Source organism: Telmatherina bonti, assembly GCF_933228915.1.
Source record: "Telmatherina bonti genome assembly, chromosome: 24".
In the NCBI taxonomy this organism is placed as follows: Eukaryota; Metazoa; Chordata; class Actinopteri; order Atheriniformes; family Telmatherinidae; genus Telmatherina; species Telmatherina bonti.
The window spans coordinates 21,069,834-21,093,274 of NC_136633.1; the positions used below are offsets into that span (position 1 = coordinate 21,069,834).

General features: G+C 40.2%; 1 protein-coding gene across 1 annotated transcript in view; it reads right to left on the bottom strand.

Annotated features, from left to right (window-relative positions):
- Positions 1-23,441, bottom strand: part of pard3ba (par-3 family cell polarity regulator beta a) — a gene marked incomplete at both ends in the record, with an annotated part of 221,277 nt that overhangs the window by 47,752 nt on the left and 150,084 nt on the right. The window contains 2 exons of the mRNA XM_079264124.1: positions 5,928-6,203; positions 8,054-8,164. Coding sequence (XP_079120250.1) covers positions 5,928-6,203; positions 8,054-8,164 — 387 coding nt within the window. The remainder of the gene's footprint in view (positions 1-5,927; positions 6,204-8,053; positions 8,165-23,441) is intronic.

The following is a 23,441-nucleotide window of genomic DNA, read 5'->3' on the forward strand; positions in this document are numbered from 1 at the left end:
GTATCTTCAACCCTGCATATCAGAAATATACTTGATTTTTAACCTAATATTTGTTGAGACAACCAGTTCTGCCTTTTTTTGTTCCTGGAGGATTCCACCAGCAGGTACATCAGAGAAAAGTAACACTCCATAACTTTCCAACCTAAAAACTCTGTGCTTCTGATTAATTTTGATGACACATCGAAGCTGAGAAACGAAACCTCACACCTCCTTTTTTCCAGCCTGGGGAATCATGTGAAAGCTGTGTTTTGCTTTACAGCACTGTGTCTGATGCTCGCAGCTGGATGTCATCATACTGGATGTGCTGAACACGCGCTATGGCGCATTCAGCAAAGAAGTGGAGGACATTACAGGAGGAAGCAAAGAAAATAAAGAAACAAAGCAAGAGACGAGACAACATCTGATTGACTTTTACTGGTTGGAGAGAGCCCAGAGAAGAGACAGGATGTAAAACGGATGCTGAAACGACTTTCATTTGGGTGCAGTAAAAGACAATCTGCCTAAGTTCTGTAGTGCAGCTTTGAACTGGTTAGAGATGCCAAACTTGTAGGGTATAAACAAAACAACAACCATGGCAACTATAGGGCTTGGGCGCCACATTGCATTCTGGGATGTGGCGGCCTGGCTGATAGCCTCAGGAATATAAACTAACAGTAGCATTGTAGCACAGAGTGGACAGAGAACTAGAAGAGACAGAAAAAAAAAGTGAAAATGCCAAAAAGGAACTAGACTTTACTGGATACATTAAACAGGAAGCCAAGGACCGGAATCTGGACAAAATAAACATTAACGGCACCGACGACAACTTCGTGTCGCAGTTCTGCACATCTTCAGCTACCTTGTTTGCGGTATGAGCGCCTGCACTTCGGAGCAGTTATAAGTCACTGCAGTCTCATGTGCAGCTGACAAATGTATGGGTGGAGGAGCTTCAGTTTATAAACTGGTAAACAGTGGGAACACAGTGGTTCTGTGGGAGTTTTTTCCTTCCCACTGTCGCCAGTGTGCTTGCTCAGGATGGGAGATTGAACTCAATCTGTTGGTTTCCTTATATAGGCTATAATAAATTGGCTTTTATTATGTTTCTTTTTTTTTTTCCTGTCTGTAAAGCGTTTTGAGATGGCATTGCCGTGATTTGACGCTATATAAATAAAGTTGAATCGAATTGAATCCTGTCAAAGGCAGGCTGCGCTCCACTTAGCCAAGTGACTGTAAGTACTTAAATTGTAACCGCATGCACATGTGTGATTTTAACTGTTTCAAAAGTGTAGTTAAGTCATTTAAACTAACGTCTTTCTTATCTCAGATACTTGGCTTTTGTGGCAGTAAAGCGGTGAAAAGCTAACCTATTTGTGATCTTTTCCCCATTGTGATTATTTAAATGGTAAATGGTAAATGGACTTGTACTTATATAGCGATTTTCTAGTCACGCAGACCACTCAAAGCATTTTACACTACTTGTCACATTCACCCATTCACACACACTCATACCCCAATGGGCACATCGGGGGGCAGCTTGGGGTTCAGTGTCTTGCCCTAGGACACTTCGGCATTTTTAGTCAGTGGCATCACTTCAGCTTAGTCAGGGGAAGCCTGGAATCGATCCCCCAACTTTCCAGTTGAAGGACAACTGCTCTTTCTCCTGAGCTACAGCCGCCCCGTTTTATTCACAGCACAGCAACAGTTTACAGTAGTTGAGAGAACAATGCAAAATAATCACAAATAAGACACGTGACTTTAAAGCCCATCAGGGCACAGTGTGAAGTGATCAGAGGAGCAGTTAATCAAGCCTCCACGAAGTAATGACGCCATGATGCCCAAACTCTACAGACAAGATTAAAATTAGACTCATTTTGGGATGACAGCATGGTAGTGATATGTAATGGTATTGTAAATGGCATGTAATGCCTCAAAAAAGCCTTATTTTTTTAAGTTTTCTGTCCCTTTATCCCTGTCAACCCTCTGACCTTACATTTGGTCAAATTGGTCCCAACACTGCCCCTAGTGGCCACTCGCATATTGCAGCTTTTGAACGCGCAATATTCACATGAAGGATGTGCACAAGCGACACTTCAAACAAATGTATGATACAAATTACACAAGGCAGCCATAACACAAATACTCACAATTACCATCTATCATTGCAAAGGTTAGAAAACAAATGTTGCAGAAAAGACTATTTTTGGTAAAACAAATTAAAATGTCAAGTATTTTTTTTAATTTTCTTGCATTAAAACTCAAAAATTAATTTTTTTTGTGGGGTTTGAACAGTTTGATCAACACATGCATGTCAAAATAATAAGAAAAAGAAAGCAGTTCTGATAAGACTCACAATCTACCAATAAAAGCCTGCTTCAACAGTATGTGTATAATCACTGCCAGGCTGAACAGGGGACGCCTGTAATCACAATTCCCTGCAATAATAAAACCCGTTTTCCTTAATAATCTGTCTGGATTTAACACAACTTGGTGGTTTTGCTTGGCAGTTTTTCAGACTCTGAAGCCTTTTTGGTCCATTAGAGAAAATTCCAAAACAAATTGATTTAAATTATATGTTGTAATGCAACAAAACAGGCAAAAAATGCCAACAAGAAAATACTTAAATAAGATAACGTAGGCGTTTGGCACGATGATCCTTACATCATCACTTCCATATTATTAAAAACTCATGCAAATGGGTTGTATCTTTTTTGGAAACCACAATTTAGTTAAATTATCATGAACATGTGCAGTACGACTGTCCTCTAATGACATTATTGGACATCTTTGCATGTTTTTTTTGTCTCTAGACACCCTCACATGTAAAGTTAACAAACCAAAGAGGGCTCCTCATCCATCATGTTGATGATAAAGACTTTTTTAGTCGCAATATGAGAAAAACAAGGATTAGAGAAGGGACAGGTGACACACACTGACTGCTAGATGCACAAACAGAGGGAAAGTAAGAGAGAAATAAAGGAGGGAGAAAACAGGCCGGTAATGAAGTGCCCACCACTAGTGGGTAAGAGCTAAAGTGGTCTAACAGATCTGTCAGGCTGCTACACTGTGGCTAATTATCCCTCCTCCTCTTTGTCCCGCATCCACTCCTCTATCACTTCTCCTTTCTCGAATATCCTCCATGTTATGTGTATTTTCTCTCCCTCTCGTTTGCTCTGTCTCTCTTATTTCTCCGTTTCTACTCTTGCTTTCTCTCGTCTGTCTCTCCCTCTGTCTGTCTCTCCTTTCCATTCCCATCTGTCTCCTCTCCATGTCCAAGCGCTCTCTCCCTCTTCCCTCTATTTCTGGATGAGATTGGGTGTCTGGGGCTTAGTGTTTGATTTGCAAGTCAATAGTAATTTCTGTCAGAGTTTAAGTTGAGGCAAGTTTTAATGTGGCCTGTATTATTTCACAAAGGAAATGATAAATTTGCATTAGAATCCTCTCTATATTTTCTCATTTCTCTCCCTCACATACAAAAGCTGCTGCTGGTTACGGTTTCAAAAACCTCGCGAGTAATGACATACATTATGGAGGGAATGACAACATTGATAAGCTGGGCATTTGTGAAGCTTTTGTTCGACTTATAATGAAACCGTATATTATACTTATAAAACTTTTCTCAAATTCAAATGTATTTTATTATTGAACTACTTTAAGAGACTGAAGCCTGTGTGATTTATATTTTTCCAAATGAAGAACAGTCATTTCACTTCTGAGGTTTCACATATCGGTCCTGACCAGGTCTTACTATTCATCTAGCTAAAGATGAACATTGTGTGTCATATTACTCATTGTAAAAACCTATTTCAACTAAACTGAGTCAAACGCATCTGCAGTTTGTTTTAGAAACAGTGATTTCTACATTTCTGTATCATAAGCTGCCTCCTCTGGACAGTTGCCTCCACATAACCAGCAGAAACATCTTGCTTTGTGTAAACAGCAATTATTAGATCAAGTTGTCTAGAATTCCTAAAGTGTGGAAGTGTGAAAACAGCGTAACTCTTCAGGATCTACCATCCTGCAACTTTTACATTTAGCCCTTCAGTAATATGCCTGAAACTAGGGGTGGGAAAACTGTGGGAAAATCAGGATTTTTTGCTTCACTATTTTAAAATAGATTTTTTTTTTTTTTTTTTTTGGGTTAAAAAAATTGATTTAAAAAAAACAAAACAAAACAATCCCTTATAAAATTTTATTTATTTTTTATTTTTTATTGTTTTTATTTATCTTTTTACTTGTCTTTTTGGGCATTATACAGTTTTTTTTTTTGTTTTGTTTTTAATCTACAAAATCAGCAATATTGAAGAATTGGGAGAGTCACAATTTAAATCGAATCGGCACCCAAAAAAATTGGAATCGAATCAAATCGGGACGAAAGCATATCGTCACAGCCCTACCTGAAACTTGCTAAATTTCCTCATCAGCTTGTTTTTCAGACAAAAATATTTTGTATTTATATTAAAAATACAACCATAGTATAAATATGTATAATAAAATCATTTAAACAAAGAAAAATGTTTAAAATATTTAAATAATAAAACGAATATTTAAACAAACTATTGTTGAAAATGCATTTATTTTTCTCCAGACAAACAAGTATAAACATCCTGAAACTCCTTTTGTATTGCTCTGCACGAAAACAAAAGGAAAATATAATATGCTCGTATTTTGCTGGTCTGACATGCTTAGAGACCCATTACATAATATTTTTACCTTAAAACACCGCGTTCTGGACTTTTATGTGCATTTCTGCTGAGAAAGTTCACTGTAAAACCTTTTCATGCTGGACGCCTGGTGAAGCTGTCGCAGAGTTTCGCTTCACGCTTCAAAACAAACTGGCTGTTTTGAACACACAACGTCGCTGATTCAGCAAAGAAATGCAAGAAGATTAAAAAAGAGAAAGGGACAAAACAAGAGTCATCGTCTTTTGCTGGCTGGAGCGAGCTAACAGGTCAGGTAGCATGTAAGATGGATGAGAATTAGCCAACAATAAGGGGCAAAGGTTCTGTAGCGTGTCTTTAACATCAAATTGTACAGTATGTAGTGATTGCACTTAAAAAGGCTTTGACACCTCTGGAATAAAACTGAGGTCCTAATGTTTTTTTTCTTCTCAAATTCACTGAAAAATGACAAAATAAGAACAAAGCACCAACATTAATTTAAAATTTCATCTTACAATAATGGAGATGAGCTCACCTGCGTGTTTCATTGTGACAAATGTTTGCCTAAACTTGTTTCAAGGTCATCCTACAGCCTCCGTGAATCCCCACAATTCTCTGAAGTATTTCTAACCGATTCTGCATTTGCATCCCTACCAATACAAAAGGTAAAGCTGGTGGCCTTAAATGCAAACATTAAACTGTAGAGAGGCCTGAGTGATGGTGACCTTGTGCTTTTAGAGATAGGGTTAGGGCAGTGCTGCACCTGGACCATGCATGTATTTCTGTGTGTGGACGCCATCGGCATTTGAGGCAGGAACCAGATTTTATTTGTGCAGCATGATGTCATTGCAGAAACCAGCAAAAAAAAAAACAAATGCACAGCCCAACATTTGTACATAATATATGCTTGGCAGTAAAAGCAACCCTTAACTTTTTGTGCATGCCACTAGTTCGTACTCTAAATAGATAGATAAAGATTAGCATAAATCATGCGTGACATAACTGTGGATGTTTGTATGTGCACACGCAGTGAGGGTTTGTTACCACAATGCAAGCATGCTCTCATGTTTTATGCATCCTGCAGCTTGGCAGGCCATGAATGCAGATATGTAGAAAATACTCTCACTCATGCCAGTCATGCCACGGTAGGTGACCTTGTGTGTGCGCACCTACGCACACAATGTCGTGCATCTCTTCAGAATCACAGGCATAAATGCTGAACACGCACTGACGACGCATGTGAGCTCCAAACCACCAGAGGCTAGCCTCTCCCAAGAAGGAAACTCTTACCTGTCCGCCTGCAGCTGGTTCTGCAACACAGGCGGGGGTCTGGACTTGTTGACTTTTGCGTAGAGCCCATCAAGCTCCTCAGCGGTTGCTTGAGGCGAGTTGGGTCCTGCTGGCTGCAGCGCTGGTGAGGGCGTGCGACTGATGAAAGACTGAGGTGAAGGTGGCTGGCGGAAGTTGCTGATGCGAGCGTAATTAGGGTCGCTGTCGTCGTCATCCATATCAGGGAGAGAGGCCTGGTCGGGAGTGGCGCGGCCAGCAGCGTAACGTGGGTTGCTACTGGTGAGAGGAGATGAGACGGGACGGTCACACAGAAGGAGAAAGTCTTCACACAAGCAAACAGGTAGGTCGACTGTTACCCTGGAAACCATAGACTGTACATAAAAAAATGGACGGAGTCTCCGTGACGTCACCAAGAGGTTTCTGAAGAGCTGAATTGAAGCTCGGTGGGCGGTTCCTACCATCGCTATCTTGACAGGGACATGTGTGTCATCTCGCTTGGAAAACACAAATATGGGCAAAGAGGTGGAGCTGAAAGGGGGGCTGTGAGCGTCATGATGGATGATTGACATCGAGCGAACTCCGAGCTTTGTGTAGCTAAGAGCTAACCGAGCTAACCCGGAGATAACGGGAGATAACGGGAGCTAACCAGCTAACGGAGGTAAGCGGGCTAAAGCTAAGTCACGTTGTTAATCGGCTAAAAACCGCGGTTGTCCTACGTTCTTCTTACTTGAAGCGGGAGGTCGGGTACCTGTCAATCAAAAGGACACGCCCTTAAATATGCCAAATTTTGAGATTAAATTACTTTTAAACGGGGAAGTTAGAAACAAATTCACTCCCCCCACAGTTGTCATGAAGGTAAACCTGACCTATTAAACCGAAAATGGATTTTTGAACCAGGCTGTAAACATGTTTATTTCTGCTGTGAAGTTGGTCTTTTTAACATGGGAGTCTATGGGGATTTGCTCTGTTTTGCAGCCCCTAGTGGATGAAGGGGGAACTGCAGTTTTTTTGCACTTCCGCATAGGCTTAATTTTTAACTGCCGAAGGCTCTGTCCATCTTTCATATACGGTCTATGCTGGAAACGCGGCACCTTTTTTGCTACTTCTACATGTAGAAGTAAGACACAGATTAACAATGACTCAGCCTTTTCCCATCTACACCTCAGTCTCCTAAGTCTAGTCTTTCTGAACATACAATATTGGCATTTAAACAAACAGAAACTTTTTTACATATTGACACCTTTTCTGTTACGATTTCCCTTCTATCCTCACAACAGCGACTTTTGTTTGGTCCCACAGTGCATCAAAACTTTATTCCATTCACTGAGGGAAATTAGGCTGAATCTTTTAGACATTTTTGGTTACTTGTTGATTTTTGGCGGCTCCTCCTGAAACTGACTGTGGTATCCAGAAGGGATGGAAAATTGAACCGAAAAAAATCCAATATTGGGATTTTTTGCTTCACAATTTTAAAATCAAATTTTTTTTTAAAAAAATAAAAAGATTTCTTTTTCGAAACAAAAATAATCCATTATAAATTTTTTGTAATTTTATTGTTTTTATTGATCTTTTTACTCCCTGGGCATGATAGCAGCAGAATGATGGTCTGGCTACTGTGTTGGTTTTTCCTAATTGAAATTAAGAAAAATAAGCAAAAAAAAGTTTTGTACATTTGTTTTTGGTTTTAGTCTATAAAAATCAGCAATATCAAAGAACTGCGAGAATCGCAATTTAAATTGAATCAGCACCCAATCGGGACAGAATGGTCAAAGCCCTAATATCCTGTATGACTGGTTGAAAGTCTGACAGGAAATAGCTTCATTTTCTTGTCTAGATCAAATGGAGGTCTTTTAGCAACACAGCAGTGGTAGTGGGCTTTTATTATCATGGAAATATGGAAACATGGAAATACTTCAATATATGTAAATCATTGTGAATTTACAATAAAGAGTCTGAAGAATAAAATATATAGATTACAGCTGGTTTGTAAAGTTCCTGCACGGCATATAAATGCCTGGAAAACGTATGAAGAGTTTATTCAGATACACTGGTGAGCTAGCACAGTTTTAACACTTCTTTGCTACAATGATGAAGCTCAAACAAGCAAACCATCTTTTCTGTCTTACCTATCTTTGTTGTCAGGGGGCGCATCCAGCTCCTCCTCACTCAGGGCTTCCAGTTTGTTTTTAGATGATTTTGATGCATCTTTATTCTTGTCCTCTTTCTTCTTACCAAACCTGGACGAGACACATAAAACATGCAATAAAGTCATCTGAAGGACTGTTTATCGTTGGGCGGTGAGACTTATAACTGGCTGTGAGTCTTTAACACAGCACTGTAGTTTATATTTACTGGATGATTGGTCTTCAATCCTGGTCATTTCATCCATAAATCTATTTCTGATTCTTTACCCTCTTATTTATCAGATTATGTGTCATATAAACAATGTAGTTACAGTCTGCGGTCTCGGGACTTCACCAGATTTTCAGACTTATCAGTTCGCACAGAGGTCAGGAGGAAGCTTTTTCTCCTTTTCTGCTCCGTCATCGTGGAATACGTTATGAAAGGACCAGAAACTGTCTTGTTTTTCTGCTTTCAGACTTTAAAAGACAAACCCCTCGGTTCCACAGAACTCGAAGCGCTGCGTCTTCGTAGCTGACTGCGCCAACACCAACCAACAGTGCTTCGACAAGGTGCGACGACGCATTTCTGAAGAATCCCAGAAACGTTTCAAAATCAACCTACAGCAGAGCGGATCGTTCAGGCAGGAAGTCAATAGATGAACAACAATGTGGATCCGGTGGATTTTACAAGCAAAAGCCTACATGTCCACACTTTTGAACGCATTTTACTCTGAAACATCAACATGTCCTCATTACTGGCGGCACCAGCACCAAGCCTTCAGCTAAGAGAAAGTACCGGTTATACTTGACATCATTTATCCGGGAGGTGGAAAGCTGCACCATTCTGTCTTGTTTTGACACCACACATCCCTACTATGAAGAAATAAAAGACGCATTTACATCAGTAGAGTCCTCTAGACTCTGTTTGATTGCAGACTCGGCTCAGTTTTAGGGTGGCGTATCCATGTGGACGAAGATCACGTTCATTCTGCACTTTGGTCAGACTAGACAAACCATTATAATATTATATCTCCATTTCTACCAAAGGTGGCGCTGCACTAGTATGTAGCAAAAATAGAGGACAAGAAGAAGAAAACCTCCTGCGAGTTAAACATGAAGACGAAACTACCCCTTTTTTGGATTTTTTATTTTCTCTTTTGCAAGGATACTGCAGGAATACACTGCATCAATGGACGCAGTATGAGCAACAGACGAGGAAGAGGACCCTTAACGCAATCACTATTTATTTACCCACAATGCAAAGCTACGCCGAATGCTTGAAGTGACTTTTTTCTAGTACACTTCCTGTACTTAGTCCACTTGAAACGGGCGAGACCTGCATCTCCAGGCGGACTGCGTCCACTTCTTTGGTCTGAATCAGAATTCATTTGACGCGTTCACATTTCCCCGAACAAAGCGGACTTTCTGAGCAAACGGACTCGGATTCGAATTAAAAAAAAGGCTGATGTGAATGTCCGTAAGCAGCAGGAATGTGAGACATGGTCAGACTGGCCAAATAACTTCTTTGCTGGTTTATTTTTCTCTTAAAAGCCTATAAGCACACTAACTCTCTCCTCAAGTTATCGAACGTACAGAGAATCCAGTGGCGACACAGACGCCTGGTGGAAAACGGTCCCGGGTGGGAAGTTTGGCGCACCCGTTCTGCGCTCTGGTCCTGATAGGAGAAACACAACATAAATGATTGAACAAATAAACTTAGGAAAAGACCAAGTATTTTTGTTTCCAATTTTTCGGAAAAGAAAATCTAAATTTTCTTTTCCGAAAAATCGGAAACAAAAAGTTTGGAAGTTGTTTGTTTTTGTTGCATAATCCGTTAAAAGAGGTTCCAGTTGACAACATGCACACACCGCCTTCTATCAGCCTTCCAAATGTTGACACACTCGCTCGCACACACACCAACTGTGAGGCGAACTCTTTCCACGTCTTGTTTGTTCATTAGCAGCTCTGACTGGAAAAGGACTGCTTAATGATAGATACGGTTATAATGTCGCAGCAGGCCCTCAGTCCTCCATGTGAGTCAGTGTGAGTGTGTGGGCATGTGGAAGAAAAGGATAGCAGTCATGTAGCATATGGAGCATGAATATTTGAACATTTTATTCATTGAAATAGCTCTAGCCCAGCGTGTTATGCTTTCCTTATCAACGTTACCATTATGACCATCATCATCATCATTATGATTCTCTCATTTTGCAGTGGAAGTAGAGCCGTTACCTCCGTTCCACTTCTAATGAAACTCTGCCTCACACTTTCAAGAAATTAAGCGAGCCTTTGCTGCTAAATATTTCATATTATTCCATCCCTCCTTCGCATCGCCTCCTCCGTCTCACCCTCCAACCCACTTCTCTTTTCCTCTCAACCTCTCCTTTTCTCCGAGCTCCCGCTGAGCCAATCTAATGTCTGTGTTTATCTCATTAACAGTGAGGCACTTCTCATTACTGCTACAGGCAGATACGTGGCCTGAATGGTAACCCGCTGGCCTATCCAAGTGGAAACCTGGACAGAGGTGCCACATTGGCCTGGCACCATCCTGCAAGCCAATTAAGTGTTGTTTTTAGCTCATCTAGTCACTTCACTTCTACCTGAATGGGTCATTTTCAACAATAACAGGTCAGAATTGCTTATATTTCCCTGTGAAAATGCAGACAATCTAATTGTAGTCTTTTAATTAAGGTTTTAGGAGTGTATTGTGTTATTAGAAAGCATTTCCTTCAATGTGTATAATTATGCGTCAGTGTAGCACATATACCCACTTCTGTTTGTATGATTTATTGAACATGGTAATGCACCAACATAAATCAGTTTCCTAAACCACTGCTGTAACATCAGGATGCACTTCTGTCCTATTTTCCGCTACATTCACATATTAATTTTTCATTAAAGCTGGAAAATTTCTGCTTTTATCCACCTTGTCAGAGTCCAGCCCATCAATGACCCAACTAAGGCTACGTTCAGACTACAGGGCATGCTGCTCATACGCGATGTTTTTGTGAAATCCAAATTTTCTGAAAGTTTGTTCACATTTCCGAACAAATGTGACTTGGATGTGATCTCCTGTATGAACGACATGCGGACCAGAAGAGTCCCGCATGCGTAAAAGACACAGTGACATTCAGTGAGCGTGCGTGTGACGTCTTTGTGTTCGCAGAAGTAAATATGGATGGCAGCAGAGCATTTGCTATTTTAAACATGTTGTCCAACCGTAAAACTTAAATAAAAGTTAAAAGTTTTGTCCAACCGTAGCCACAACATTGTGAATGGGTTCGTTTTAAGGAGACGTTTACGGAAGAGGAAAGTAAAAGTTTTGGTCAAGGCCTTTTGTGGAGCTGTGGCAGCAACATCTGTGGAGAGAAACGTTTGCGTTCGGAGTCGCAGTCAGGACTGGTGGGAGAGTGATGTGAGCGCATTTACTGATAAAGAGTTCGTAAACAAATGAAAAATAATGACGTTTGTCGCGTGTCACCCTGACCTGACCTGACCGTTTAGACTGAAGTCGCATGGCAAAAGATCAGATACATGTCGGATTTAGGACCACATATCCAAGTGGCCTGGGTCGCATTAGAAAATATCAGATCTGTGTCGTTCAGACTGTTAAGAAAAGATCGGTTACAGGTCGCATAGGGGCAAAAACATCGGATTTAAGTCACTTCAGCCTGTAGTGTGAACATAGCCTAAGAGATATTTTTGGAGTTAGCTACTTCCTGAAAAACTATTTAAAAAAAAAAAAAAAAAAGATATTCATTATTCACTCATCCTGCCTTTGAAGTATACATTAACTTTGCATTCAACAAAACACAGTTGCAGACTCGCATCCCTGTGAATTGACGGTTGATGGTGACAATGAATCGGACGTAGCTCCTAAAGAAAACAGCTACTGTTCATACAGGAAACATAAATATGTAGAAGAAATTACTGGATACATTTAATGGGATACTAGTGACTTAAGGCACTATATGCATCACAGTACTGCAACAGATGTCTCTTACAGACAGTATTTACAGTATTTCAGGAGATAGTGAAGCACTGTTTATATCCTGGGAAAAGAGGAATATAAATACCTGGAACTTCAGCTGGACAACAGACGAGAAACTACGGTGGAAATGCAACCCAGAAGCATCAACGAGAAAGTTGACATCCTTCAGTGTGTGCACTAACATGTTGTATATTGTCAATAAGTCTGTTGTGGCAGGTGAAAACTGGGGCAGCAGCATCAAAGCCAAAGACTTAAAGAAACTGAACAAACTAATCGCATTTCTAATTACCTCCCAGTGTAACTAGAGAGCTCCTGGCTATGCATTTGTGGCCAAAAGAGAGTAATTCCCAACAATTAGCACTGTTTACTGGCAGAGGTGGGTGAGTTTAAAGTGTGGTAGCAATAATGATGTTACTCTTTCTGATATTACATCCTACATGACCCAAATTTTCCTTAAAAATCAGCAATTAGGAGATCATTCTGCATGTTCTCTTCATTTTTTTCAGTTCTGTTGAATCTAATCTTGGTGATATATATATATTTTTTTTTTGTCTTGTCCAGCATTTAAGCAAGCAGACTGATGTTCTGGATGCTGTGTTCTGCTGAGCAAATTTATTTTGCCAAGGGGAACTTTTATAGATATAATGATCCACTTGTATTTCTTAATTCTTATTTTATTTTTCTATTTGCTTTGGATAATAGCTTGTATTACAGAGTTTATGCTGCTGGACCCGACTGGAAAGGACAGGAAAGGGACAGAAAGAGAACAGAAAACAGAACATAAAAAACAAAAGAAAGAGATCAATGCATACACGTATATGCACATACATACCCACCTACATATATATGTAGGTGGGTATGTATGTGGGTGTAGTTGGTGATATATTTGAAAGAAAACTTACAAAGAGTGATGGATGCTTCGGCTTCATTTGGGGAAGCTCTGTAACGGTTCAGCTCATTAACAGGACAAAAAGACCTACACTGGCTCCCTGATCGGTTTCGTATTGACTGTAAAAATCTTACTACTCACATTCAAAGCCTAAATGGCCGTGCCCTCAAACACATCTCTGACTTATTGAACTGATATTTGCCCTTCTGTCCACTGGAGAGCTGCAGACAGTGATCTCTGCTTCTCCTGGAGAACATGGACTCAGGACACTTGCTTCACTCATCCCACCATCTCACCACATCTTTTCTTGTATTGCACTTTATAACTCTGCTATGAACATGCTACAAATACAAAAATTGATGATATAACTTATTTGACCGGTCATAACTTCTTTGAGCTCACTAGTTGAAGTAAAGTCATGTTTGACAGCAACAGAGTGATGAACCACTCTATTATTATTATTATTATTACTCTATTATTATTAGACCACCTGCTAAGTATTTTCTCTAAGATACCATCTGATGCACCAGTTTGATAAAGAAGTATTTCATATTTTCTTCTCTTCAAAACATCTCATCAGAATGCAGCTCAATGACCTTGAATGGTAAACAGAGACATATTTTAAGGCTAAGCACTCCCTGATTTTGGGCTTGAAAGACCTTCTAAATCAGTATTCATGCCTACATTTGGCCAAGTTAGATTAGATAAAACTTCTTTTATCCCTTTAGGCAAATTTTCCAGCAGTAATTACTGCAATAAATTAATAAAAAGTTAAAAGAATACACAATACACCAAATTACAGAAGAAAAATGCAAGTTAAAACTTTAAAAAAAGTGCACAGGAGAAGACTATTGCAATCAAGCAGCCGATTATGGCTGTATCCAGTCCAGTTCTCATACGTAGTTTGCAGTGATGTTCATCTATCTGCACTGTAGAGATGCAGAAAGAGTAACCGAAATATTGTTTAGTGGCATTTTGTGATATTCCCAGTACCATACTGTATCGTCATCAAACTTGAGATTTGTTTATGTTGCTCACATTTTTTCATCTTTAAGGTGCCCCTTATGATTCTCTGCTTTATTTTTACCTTCACCTTTGAGGCGGAGTTATGTTTCTCTCTCCGTCTGTTAACAACATGAACGGATTTTGGACAGAAAATCTCTAAAATGGAATAACAACTGATTAGATTATGGGGGTGATCTGGATCACCGTCAAGACTTGGGAAGGATTCTTTACTATTGGGAGTAAAGTAAAAAGTCTAAACGTGATCATTTTTCCATCCTAGTTTCTAACACAAAGGAAAAGTCCAGACTGGAAAAAAAAACCAAACAAAAATACATGATGACATCATACTAGATGTTGTTATCCAACATTGTTTGACCTGGATCATGGTGATAATCTGGATGTGGTGACGGCACCTATATCATAGAAGTCCAGTTCTCGAGGGCTGGTATCCTTCAGGTTTTTGTTGTTTCCCTGCACCAACACACCTGATTCAAATCAAATGGATCCAACAACCTTCTTGTCAACCATTCATTTATTTTGGTCAGGTGTGTTGGAGCATGGAGACAACAAAAACCTGCAGGATCCTGGCCCTCAAGAACTGGACACTGTGATTTAGGGGGTTCTAGCTGTTGGGCCTTTAGGGGTTTTTCCTGGGTAAGAGACCCTACAGCTTGGTGGAGGTCTGCGTCCACTGTCCATTTCTAGTTTTTACAGTTTGTGTGGTGTTTTGTTACAGCTGGTTGTAATTTTTTATCATTTGGTTGTACAATTATTGTTGATATCTACTCTCTTTTTTTCTTTATTCATCATTCATCCATCCATTTCCTCTTTCCCTTGTTCCACTTGTTAGATCTAACATTAACTTACTAGTCAGGACTAACCAAAACGTTCACAACCTCACCACAAAGCATCCTTTTCTTTATATCCATTAAGCTCCACTTGGCAAAGCAAACTCGTTCTGGGTAACACAGCATCCAAACCATCATTGTGCGTGCTATGATACTAGAAAACAGTCAAATAAAACCTAAAGACTTGCGGTTATGCCTTCATCTTTTGTATTCCTGCAAGAACTTGTGTGCTTCATAGTTATTTTATTCTTTAATCAAGCTAAATAAGAGCAGGAACCTGCTTGTGGGTGTGAAAGACGTATAGAAGCAAGCCCAGATGACTGTAAGTACATCACAGGAGATCAGCAGACATAATGCGGCAGAGTACCTATAACCATGACTGGTAAACTCAACTTGATGCGTAAAAACCCCTTTAAGCAAAACTGGCACCTGGTGCATTTCCGCTTGGATCTTTCAGCCATTTAGGGAGGTTTAAAAACTGAAACCCGTGTTTTATTTTTTTATTTTTCTCACAGTGGCATCACTGCTGCTAAGCCTTTGCTGCTTTCGTGTTTTTCCACCTCACTTCCTGGAGATCACTTGCCACAGAGACGGTGTGGGCGCTGCAGCAGCATCTTCATGAACATTTTCTCTTTCCCTTTTTTTTTCTGCGTCATGGAACTATTTTGATTTAAGCACTCCCACATTAAGCTGTCGCCAAAAGCAGACTACCAATTACCTCGGTGAGAACCATATAGAAATCAGTAGCACACTAAAAGAAACACCAGCATCACTCACCTTCTGTGCATGAGGAGATATATAATTATAGGACATAAAAAGACAGGACATGATTGAATAAAATCCCCGGGTTTATCTGGTTGAGTTGCCTGATTGATTCACTTCGTCTCCACACACACATTCACACACACACAGCGCCTTAATCAACATTCTGCGAGGGCAGAGGTCCACAGTTGGACCCATCATTATATCTGCATTAATTAGGAAAAGCACTTTTTCTCACCGTATTGTCTCAAAAGGAATGGAAAGGAAGAAAAAAAGGGGAGGGTGACACAGAATGGGAGCGGGACGCCCAATTAGAGACATATACCTGCCATGAGAGGTGGTTATCCCCCACTCTCCCATTACCTTATCCCTTATTCATCACCAAAGGCTTCCATATTTTCCCATCACTGCAAGCCTTTCTTTGCTCTTTCTATATTCTCTTTTTTTTTAATTACTTTCACACAATTCTTTGTTGTCTTATTAGTTCCATCTCCATTTTGGACCTATTTTGCTCTGTCACTCAGACTCCTGACAGTTAATTTCCTGTTCAGCGCTACTCTGCCGCAGAATAAAAATGCACCGACATGTGTAAGGATACAAAATCAACAAATTCAAAGAGAAAAAAAAAAAGCTCATAAACACAACAGTAATATACATCAACCCCTGCAACACGTAGTAACTCTGTAGGGAAGTGCAAACAGTCTCATAGAATGGGACATCTCATTAACTTAGCATTATCTACCTACACAACCACTCCATCAAACTCTCATTAGTGGGAAGTAGGGGGTCTGGGGGAGTCAGTCTGCTCCGGTGTCCCATTTAATGCACTCCCTACTGTCACAGGAGCTACTGGGAACCATTATTAGTGCGTGGCTGTCATCATTAGCCTGCTGCTCCCGCCGTAGCCCCAACGTCACCTCGGCTGGCCGAGAAGTGGAAGATGCTGATCTGTTCATGCAAGAGAGCTTCTGCTGGCGTATAACTTCACATAACATCTAAACTTCTTTGACAATGACAGAAATAATCCTGCTTTCATGCACAAAACAGGTTCTTATTGCAATTTTTTTTTCTTCGATCATTTCCAGCCATCATAAAACAAAATCAACACCCTATTTTGCACCAGAAGCTCTCTGTAAAGCAAGCTCCAGTAAGAGGCTAGATAATAACTACAACTACTGTCATTCTCATTACTGCAGGAGGGAAGGGGAAGAAGTGCACACGCACAGTTAACCATGCTCTAATGAGGCTCTATATGTAACCGAGATCACAGCTAGCCAAGTGTGGTGGTGTCACCAACCTGACCTGTGCAATTAGCCCTCTGGGAAGGAAGGAAAGGTCCGGAGGGAGCAGAACAAGTCAAACTATCAAACCAGACAAGCTATGGAATGTCTTTTTTTTTTTTTTTTAACATCTGTGTCAAATTTTAAGCTCCAAGCTGAATATCTCATATATGCAGAGCAAAAAGCATCACAACTGCCTTATAAAATGTCCTCTTCACTTCTGTTCTCAGCATTAGGAGCTCTTTGTTCCCTGCAACTGTGACAACTCTGTGTTTATGTGCAGCCTTAGTAAGCTTTCCTATCTGGTGCAACGGGGAGTCAGTGGGTGGCTGGTTATCGCCGGCATAACGAACGATGTGAGTATGCTGTCTGCAGGTGCTGTGTGTGTGTGTGTGTGTGAAGGAAGCATTTTTTTGACAAGGAATTAATTAACTTGTGTATGTATGGTGTATTTGCGGAAGCTCGCACGCTCGCAGACTTGATGAAATTCTTGAACACCTTGCCATGCAGTGATTGGGGTGAGGCACAAGGCAAGCTAACACTCTATGCAACCTGCGACACAGCAGCAGAACATTGTGGCATTTTTCCTTCTTTCTTTTATTTTTAACAACAAAGGTGGTTTTTTGTTTTGCATCTTGTCTAGCAGAGAAGAAGCTGTTAAAGGAGAGGCAGGGAAAATAAGAGGAAGAAAAATGACACTTACTGAAGCAATTGTTATTTGTCGGATCTCTTTTGAAAAACACAAAACAAAATCAAGAATTAAAGTAAAAAAAGGATCCGAGTTTCCTCTCTGATGGGGATGTGATGAACCGCACCAGATGCCTCTGAACATAGAAAAGTGGTTAATATAAGGTTTGTGTCAACTATGTGTTGACCAAGCTACCCTGCAAGTTACCCTGCAGTTATTGATAACAAATGGCTCTTGATGCAGCTGAGTGACTGAATATTACTGGTGTCCTTAGTTTGTTTTGTTGTTACCCCTTTTAGGACCAAAATTCCTTCCAATTAGACAAGTTTATTACTAATAATATGCAGGAAAAACATGCTAAATATTGTCAGAACGCGGTTCTGGAAGCTTTTTCTGCCTTCCAAACACCAGTTCCATGAGGATGCAACATTAAAACTATAAAATAAACTTTAGGGGATGAACCTTAAACTCTCTCTGTTCGGAAGATGCCTTTGATTTGTTTAAATATTACAAAATGGGCTAAAATGTTGTTGATTTAGCCCAGAGGTGTCAAATTCCAGTCCTCAAGGGCCACAATCAGGTTTTCCACATATCCCTGCCCCAACACACCGACTCATATTAATAAGTCTTTCTGCAGAACTTAATAAGGTTTTGAATTCATTTGGTTTGAGCCAGGTGTGTGAAACAGGGACACAACGAAACCATGCAGGACAGCAACCATCAAAGACCCACTACTGGCACGGCCAGTAAATCATTTTAATTGTAATAAATACATAAATAAATAAATCTACAAAGCTAAAGTTTAAACTAGATCATTTATAATGTTTTAAGTGCATTGCAGCAGGCTGCAGAAGAAGCATTAAAAAGTGCTTAAAAGTACATAAAGACAAAATCATATGATGATGTAGTTATGATAAAAAATTAAAAGTATGTGCAAAAATAATAAAATCAGAATAAAAATTATGTAAAAAACTAAATTAAACTGATTAAAAACAAGCAACAGCCAAGATAGGACCATTTGATTTGATGCATTTTGCTCTTTTCAGGAAATCCTGTTAATTATCACAGTCTACTAGAGATGAACCCCAAGATGAAGAGCAAAAGTATGTTCATAAAGAGAACATTCAGATAGATTTATCGCTGCTTTTTAAAATTTCTGTGGAAAAAAAGTAAACTATTTTGAAAAACTGGATCTGAGTGAATACTTATTTCTAATTGGCTGTAGGGTGTCCGATAAAAAGTCTTGTAGGACACCTATAAAAACAAAGTTTTAGTCAAGTAGTCTGATTGTTCTTAATTATTGTGCTGGCTCAAATGCTAGTTGGTAACCGTGGCAACAGAAATTCAGATCATCTGTGGACTTTCATTTTTCAAAACAAAATTTCACATCGTCCTCTGACACACATGAGTGGTAAGAGGTGCCCTCGCCCTCTGACATGAGCCTTTCAGAGGGTGAGTCTCATGTAACATAACGTTAACCTATTGGCATCTTACTCAACCTTATCAAAACGCACGCCCAGCACCCCGCAAACATGCACCCAACAGGCTGTGAATGTAATCTGAGTGTGCACACCGAAGATGCCCCAACGCACGCACCCGGCCAAATTGCCAGCCGGCCAGCTGCAACCAACCCAACTGCAGGTTCTGTAGCACGAGCCGGTTACTTTGGCAAGAAGTCATGAAAGATATTTAACAGTCCAATCAGCTGCTTCGTCTAAAATTTTTACGATTTAATGGCTAAAACAACTTTAACATATTAATGAATGATTTAATATTTCTTTCTTTCATAAGTGACCACGGTAAGTGGGATACTGCCTTTTGAGGTGTCCATTATCAGAAATTAATGGACTTTGTGACGGATGGTTCATGCCTCTGCATAGTCCATTTATTGCTGATGATGGACACCTTGTCAGGCGTTATCCATTACTTGTAATCTGGTTTATTGTCTCTGAAAAACATTTGGCTCATTGAATATCATATTGGCTGTTGACTTCAGGAAACCACCAACCACAATGAATGGTGGTGATAAAAAAAAAAAAGTCTTTCAGAGCTCGGATTTAATCAAACTGCAGTTTTTCCTCAAAAGGCATGTCAAAGTAAGAATCACTATGACCATATGCCACCTCTATACTTTTACACAACAAGTGTAAAACCAAACAATTTGCAGTTCTAACCTGGTAATCATTGGTTGTTAGTATAATTGGCACTATAGCTAATTGTCCCTGTATATATTAAAAACATCAAACTAGCACATTAAGTACTGTTCAGTCTGGATGTGGCTGTATTGTTGCATAAAACCAAAAAATGCATCAAGATTTAAACATTTCAGCTGCAACAAAAACAACAAAATCAAAACAAACTTGAGTCTCAAGATGTGACCCTCAAGTAGAAATAATCAAGAACCAGAAAAACAAGATGTTTACAAGGAATTGATGCTATTTGAAAGAAGGAGGCGGCGGACAGCTCGCAGCAAATAAGAAAAGTGGCCAAACATCCTATTTGCCTTGGAGAATAAAAAGTAGAAAGAAGGAGAGTGCATGAAAGAGAGAAAGCAGAGAGGAATAAGTGAGTAAGAAAAAGGGATTTAAATGAGAAGGGCAGAAAAGAGTGAGAGCTGGTTAAATAGCCTATCTGCCTTGGAGAATAAAAGCAAAAGAGACGGAAAGAAAGAAAAGGAGGGAGAACAGAGGAGAGATAGATGGGTGAGCCAAAGCTCCTGTGAAAGTGCAGCCTGACTGGGGAGGAGTAAGGAGCTTAGGAATATATAGAAGGAATGCTGCGTTCGGAGGCATTGGGAGAACAGTTAATCAGCCAAGCAGAAATGTTATCGCAGTAATTAGATTGCTTCGTATGTATATGGAGAAGAGTGCACGTATCTGTGGAGTTTTCAGTAAAGACAGAGAAGACAGACAAAGGCAGGGGAGGGTGAAAGGGAAACAAAGTGAGTAACAGGCAAGAAGCGAGAGGCAGATTAACACTATAGAGAGTTGTGATGTAACACTCAGCCGTCTCCTGTTCTGGCTGCTTCACTATGAGACCGCTCGGAAAATATTTCAGGCTTCGAATAGACGGAATAACATTCGTGGCAAAAAATAGACAACAAGCCCTCTTTAAAATTGGTGTGGTTTCCTTGTGGAAGTGAGGATCAGGCTACATGAGCACTTGACAACAAGGTCACACGAGGCCACTGTAAGGTGGGTTTGACTGACAATGACACAATATTTGCCTTTTATAAAGAATCACTTTTTCTTGATAATTCAAAACATTCAGCAGGCCTTTCAATTTTTTTTAAGCCATACCCTGCAAAGCACGCAGCAATTAGGCCTAAATCAGCTTCCATTAACGGCAGATATGAGCCGTAGTAAGATGAAACGGACAGAAACTCCAGATAGATCCTCCAAATGCTAATCGCAGTTAAAAAAGATTCACTTAGAAGGTATTAATAATGCAGAGATGCAGGAAGGCGGATGAGATTAGAGGAGATATCCTCTGGTTTTTCAACAACACAGCAAAAGTAGGTTAAAAAAAATGGGAAGAGGGAGTGCAGAGTGCATACTTTGCAAAAATCAAACATATTGCATGAGGAAATTCTTGCCAATTCACCTTGCCAAGGAGTGACTAGTGCAGTGTAGGTGTATAATGGTAGAAAAGGGAGGAATCATTTTAATATCCTCTTTAAATGAGACTAATTTAATGCCTAGGGGGGAGAAGATTGAGGCAGACAGGTATGAATACACAGCAAGTTGCTCCCTGAGGAACTGGAGGCAGATATGGGAAGCTCGTCTTAATCACCGCCGAGCCGGTCCCTCGAGCACTGATACTTCAGTCAGACAAAAGAGAGTGATGAGAGGAAGATAAGAAAGGAGGGAAATAGATGCCAAAATGAGGGAATAGGAAAGGAGACGAAGAGGGAAAGCGAAGTGAAGGAGTGCTGCGCTGTCCAGGGGCTGTCTGGTGAAATATGGGCTTCCCTTTAATTGTTTGCATTCTGATGTTTCATATTTTAGCAATGCCACATAAAATCTGTCACCCCAAGCAATTTGTCTTGTGTTTCCTCTTCCCTCCCTACTTCTGTCAGGGGAACCATTAATATTTAACGAGACCACTGGGCTGTATGCCTCATTTTCACTCTGCCATAGTGACAGGTAGTGTGTGTGTGTATGTGTGTGTGTTGTATCCAAGTATGGACTGTAAATACAGTCCATACAAACTGGAAGTGACCTCTCTGGCGTCTGCTCTTTACATCAGTTGTTTCTGCTCAGTGAACAAAATCAGAGACGACATGACAATGGAACATTCAAACACACACACACACACACACACACACACACACACACACACACACACACACACACACACACAGCTGCTGTGAACAAATCCAAACCATATAAAAGACGTGCACATTTACAGCAAACCACAAAGCCTGGAAGTCATTTAAGAATTCACCACAGTGACTCAACTGACTGTTTAAAGGGTCAGTTCAACCAAAATGAAAACAAAAGCTAACTTTGTCAGACCTTTTGATCTAACGAGATAATTTTAGTTTTCTGCTTGTTATTTTGGGTTCTGTTGATCTTAAGAGCAGAAAGAGATATTTAGCAAAGTATAAATCAAGTCAGCGAACACAGGCGGGGCAAATTGCTGGGTGTGTGGTTGTCTTCACTGAACCTTGTGCAAACCCTCTGATGATGATATTTACGTCACTAGTGGAGTATCAAGGACATATTCTAAGGGAAAGTGGAGAATTTTTTTTCTCCACTTTTTTTTTTTTTTTTTTGGAAACTTAGAAGTAATTTAATCTTGAAAATCAGGATAACTGGGGGCGTTTCCTTTTTGAAGGAAGAGTGCAGCAGAAACGCAGTTTTAAGCCACTTAGGCCACATTCACATCAGCCTGTTTGAATCCAAGTCAGTTTGCTCAGAAAGTCCTCTTCGTTTGGGGAAATGTAAACGCACCAAACGAATTCTGATTCAGACCAAAGAAACACTCGGGCCGCCTACAAATGCAGGTCTCGGCCTTTTTCATATGGACCAAATACAGGAAGCAGACTACAAAAAAGAAGTAACTTCCTGCATTTGACGTAGCATTGCATTGTGGGTAAATACATAGTGATGGCGCTGAGAGTCCTCTGCCTCATCTGTTGTTCAGACTGTGTCCATTGTTGTATTTCTGCAGTATACTTGCATAAGACAACACAAAAAAAACCCATACCCAACAGTGAAAGTTTCATCTTTATGTTCAACTCGTAACAGAGATTTCTTCTTCACGCAGGTCTTGTCCTCTCTTTTGCTAAATACTTGTGCAACGCCACCATTGGTGAGAATGGGGATATATTATTCTAATGATTCGGCTGTGCAGTGTGAACATGATTTCGGTCTGAATGGATACACCGCCCTACAACTGAGCTGAGTCCTCAATCAGACCGAGTCTAGCAGACTATCCTGATGTGAATGCACCCTTACAATCGTGACTTAACTCTAGTCCATGTACATCTGTTAGCCAGCTAGCTCCTGTTGGCTCTAGGTTAGCTCAGTTAGCACTTAACTACTGGCACGTTGGAGTTTGATAGATGTCAATCTTCCACCCCCTCTGGATTTTTGCTTATTTTTGTCATTTCCGAGAGTGACGGGACACGTGACGCTGCCAAGGCGACAGTGGGAACCGCCCAACGAGCTTCACTTCAGCTCTTCAGAAACCTATGGGTGACGTCACAGAAGCTCCGTCCATCTGCTACATACAGTACATGGTTCAATCACAGGCTCATAATTTTGTTTCTGAAATTCCCAAAAAGGTACAAATGCTTATTTACTTTAATTACTTTACTTAAAGATGACTTCAGCATCTTGTTGTGTTGAAAATATTCAGCTTGGATGTTATCTCTTTAAGAACCCCCTCCTAAAAGCCTTGGTCTGTTCCACTGGTCAGCTT